At 44.9% G+C, this 3,807-nt stretch overlaps 1 protein-coding gene across 1 annotated transcript in view; it reads right to left on the bottom strand.

Moving 5' to 3' along the window:
• irx1b (iroquois homeobox 1b) overlaps positions 1–3,243 on the bottom strand; it is a 3,978-nt gene extending 735 nt beyond the window's left edge. The window contains exons 1-4 of the mRNA XM_008331240.3: positions 2,514–3,243; positions 1,641–1,883; positions 489–1,284; positions 116–176 (exon numbers count right to left, since the gene is read on the bottom strand). Of these exons, the coding sequence (XP_008329462.1) occupies positions 116–176; positions 489–1,284; positions 1,641–1,883; positions 2,514–2,762 (1,349 nt within the window). The 5' untranslated portion in view covers positions 2,763–3,243. The remainder of the gene's footprint in view (positions 1–115; positions 177–488; positions 1,285–1,640; positions 1,884–2,513) is intronic.
• Between the last annotated feature and the right edge of the window lie 564 nt (positions 3,244–3,807).

Here is a 3,807-nt window from a genome sequence, read left to right as displayed (position 1 = left end):
TTAGAGTTCCTGTGCAGTCAGGTGTTTCACTGTTTACTGCCGCTGATGTTCCGCGTGAGCACAGGGGGGGAGAAAAAAAATCGAATTCGATAATTGAATTGATTTCAATGGTTACCTGTCAGTGATCAGCTGAAACGGGGACTTCAGGGAATCAGGCCCGTGGTCGCTCTCCTCATCTGTTAGAGAGAGGTTAGGCATTAATTACATCTGATTTCATCTGTATAATATTTGACGATATTTATATTTCAGTTTAGTTCACAGATATATTTGGCAATTAATCGGCTATTAACGTCATTTAAGGTTAACTCACAAGACAGAGGAGGCCGCGTTTTAGCACATGCATCTAAAATACAAACATTTACGTCACTTTACTTAGTTATAAATATGTCCATTTACTGGATTTTATTAAAACTTATGGAAAACTTTTATGCATTGAAAAAAAAATTAATAATTCGTTAAATAAATGCACGATTAATCGCTGTGTGTACCATCTCTTTTCGGACTGAAGCTTCCCGTCGACTCCAGGTCACTGTCCTCTTCCGTCCCCGACGTTCCCGTGCCGGCCGCTGCCGCCACCGGCCGTGCGTCATGACGCGCGGCCGCCACTGGGCCATGATTTGGCAGATGTCCGGCTGTGGCTCCGCCGAGGAACGAGCGCATGTTCAAAAGAGAGTTGGTGTTTAGAAACGCCGCGTTGGCCCAGGAGTGCAGTTTACCAATTTGACACGTGTATATCCCATGACCCGGGAGTAAGGCCGGGTGGCCCGCGGAGGCCAAAGCCGGGTGATGCGCATGGGCCGCGGAGGAGGATTTGTGAGAGCTGTCGGGGGCCGTGGCGGTCTCAGCCAAAGACCAGATTTTGGGTTTGCTCTGCGCCGGACTCTGGCACTCCTGTCTGCTGGGAGAATGATCCGATCCGATTTTGATAACAGCCGAGTTATTGAGAGAAATGCCCGTCCCAGCTCCTCCTCGTGGGCCCTCCGAGCCCTGCGTCCTGCCACTCTCCGGCATCTTCGACTCCGCCGTCTGCTCCCTCTCCGGCAGCAGTGCGTCTCTGCTGGAGCAGCCTTGCTCCTCTGCCCTCTGTCCTTCGGTTCTCTCTATATCCACAGTTTCCAAATCGATCTCCTCCTCTTCGTCTTCGTTGTCGCTGCCGTTCTTGCCGGGCTCGTCCTCGTTGTCGCTGCTGAAGATGCGGCCGTCCCGGTCCTCAGCGCTGCGGCCCCAGGTGACCTTGTTCTCCTTCTTTAGACGCCGGCGGGCGTTGGCGAACCACGTGGACACCTGCAAATAAAAACAGGAATAAAATGAAAAAAAGTGTAAAAAAAAACAATAATAAAAAATAGTTTTCCCCAAGATGCGATAAGATATTAATTTAAACATAAATAATAGCTTTTTATGTGTCATGTGTGACAATCAGGGATGTAAATAAAAAATAAAAATAATTTGTCAAAAAATGCACACTATTGTCATGGAGTTTTGGACTCCGTGGGTGATTTCTTGTTATTTTTAAAAATAAATTACAGGGTTTTTTTTTCAAGTGTGGATCTGACCTTTGGAAACGAGCCTTTGATTGGCTGCCTCTGTGATTCACCTGCTAAATGCCCATTAACGCATGTGACACTTGACGCGCGGCCCACCTGTGTGAGTGTCATCCTGGTGATGATGGCGAGCATGATCTTCTCTCCTTTGGTCGGGTACGGGTTCTTCTGGTGCTCCTGCAGCCAGGCCTTCAAGGTGCTGGTGGTCTCGCGCGTGGCCGTCTTGGCCCTCGAAGGGTCTCCATACGGGTACTGACCGTAGGAGTAGAAACCTTGAGCGGCGTGGACGGGCAGGGAGGCAGCGTGGGATCCGGGACTGTCCTTCAGCTCGTACTGGGAGCCCTAGAAATGTTCATGGAGAATGAATTATTGGCTGTTGCAACTTTTTTTTTTTTTAGCGATTTTTTGATTTTGCACCTTTTTGGAAGGTGTAACTAAAATGACGGGAAATATTTTTTTAAATTTTCCAATATATATTTCCTTCAACTGTGATGCGATTAAATACTGCAGCATTATTTTTTTATTAATATTACTAATAGTTTTGACTTTACACTGATTGGTTGATAAAATTTTAAAAAATATATTTAATTATATTTCTACAGATGATGTCTAAATATGTCCACGCTTGTGTTTACAAAAAAATAAGGAGAAACTTTACCTGTGATTAAACATACATGTGTAATTTACATAAATATATAAAAACATATAAAGTGAATCTCCAACATAAAATCATATATTTGACCCACATTTGAATATTTTACACACACGTCCTGTACTTTAAACGCATTTTTTGAATTATTTTACTAATGGGATAAAAATGAACGGAACTAATCGCTGTATTTGTAATTTAATTTATATAAAAAAAATAAAGAGGCAGTTTTCATCATCATTCAGTTTGAATTATCCGGCATCAGCTGTGTCATTAAACCCGATCCGCCCTCAGTCTTCAGTCAAACACGCGTCAACTCTCACCATCTGCGATATGAGTGCGAGGTCTGTGGCTCCGCTGTACGGCAGAAAGGCACTGTAGTTATGAGCCATCCACGGGCTGCCGTACATCCCCAGCATCGAGCCCACGGCGGCGGTGGCGGCGGCCGTGGAGGAGGAAGAGCTCACGCCGCCCTCGGTGCCTCCCTCGCGGGCAGAGGACGGCCGCTCGCCCGCGTAAAGCTCCGGAGAAGCGCCGAGGAACTGGGGGTACCCCAGCTGAGGGAAAGACATGTCCAGCGGAGGGGTCTCTCCAAAAGTGGCAAACGCAGAAAACAAGAAGCAGGAGGAAAGAAGAAAAAAAAAAAGTATAAATCCTCAGAAAGACTGTTAGGTAGTCTGACTCACAAGTCGTCCCGAGTGTGGGTGTTTTTTTTATTATTATTATTATAATTATTGTTATTATTTAAAAAACAAAAAAACACCCTGTCAGGACTATCTCCGCTCCTGACCCCTCGGTTGTGTCAATCAGAGCTGCGGTTTGGCACCTGAAATGCTGAAGTGATGCGAGTGTCTGGAGCCGCGGGAACTTCTGGATGTGGAGCTGATGCGGAGTGACTGATTGGCAGCCTACTTAAGCACCAAGCTCCTCCTATGCCCGGGGCAGGCGATTAGTGCATTGGTTAGCCCAGGTCGTGTGTGTGAGTGTATGCCTGTATGCGTGTGTGCGTGCGCGTGCGCGTGCGAATGTGTGTGTGTGTCTAATTTCTACCGTTTTTTTGTTTTTTTGTTTTTTTTTTTTTAGTGCGTGTGCGTACAGGAAAAGCAAAGGGTGAGCAACTGGTACAGTCCGCTCCTGGTGGTCAGTTGGCTAATTACATGTAAGAAACCAGACAATAGAACTATTATAGTGACATTTAAATGTAATATTTAATTAAAATTGATTTTATTATAAATATAAAAAAAATTATTATTATTGATGCTAATAATATACATTATGTATAGTTGTTTATATTATATATATTTTTTATTTATTTTTAATGTATTTATTTATATGTAATATTTACGGTGTCCTTGTTTCCCCTTTAAACTCTGACGGCTGATTTGCAGATGGGCCGGGACTTCCTGATCAGCAGATGGGCTGGGAGCCATCGGTGCGGTCAGACGGACGTGCGAGGACTTGTACGCGATTATCGACGGAAGTCGATTTTTCCTGGAGGTACAGAGATGAGCACGATACGGTCACGGTCAGTGTGCGTAAATATGTATTTCTATCGTATTGGATATATTGAAATGGCAAGGTGAGACTTGGAAACAGATTGACGGGGGATAGAGAGAG

Source organism: Cynoglossus semilaevis, chromosome 18 (assembly GCF_000523025.1).
Source record: "Cynoglossus semilaevis isolate Cse_v1.0 chromosome 18, Cse_v1.0, whole genome shotgun sequence".
NCBI lineage: Eukaryota > Metazoa > Chordata > Actinopteri > Pleuronectiformes > Cynoglossidae > Cynoglossus > Cynoglossus semilaevis.
Note: the sequence above shows the minus strand (reverse complement) of the source record. Positions and strands in the feature narration are given on the sequence as shown.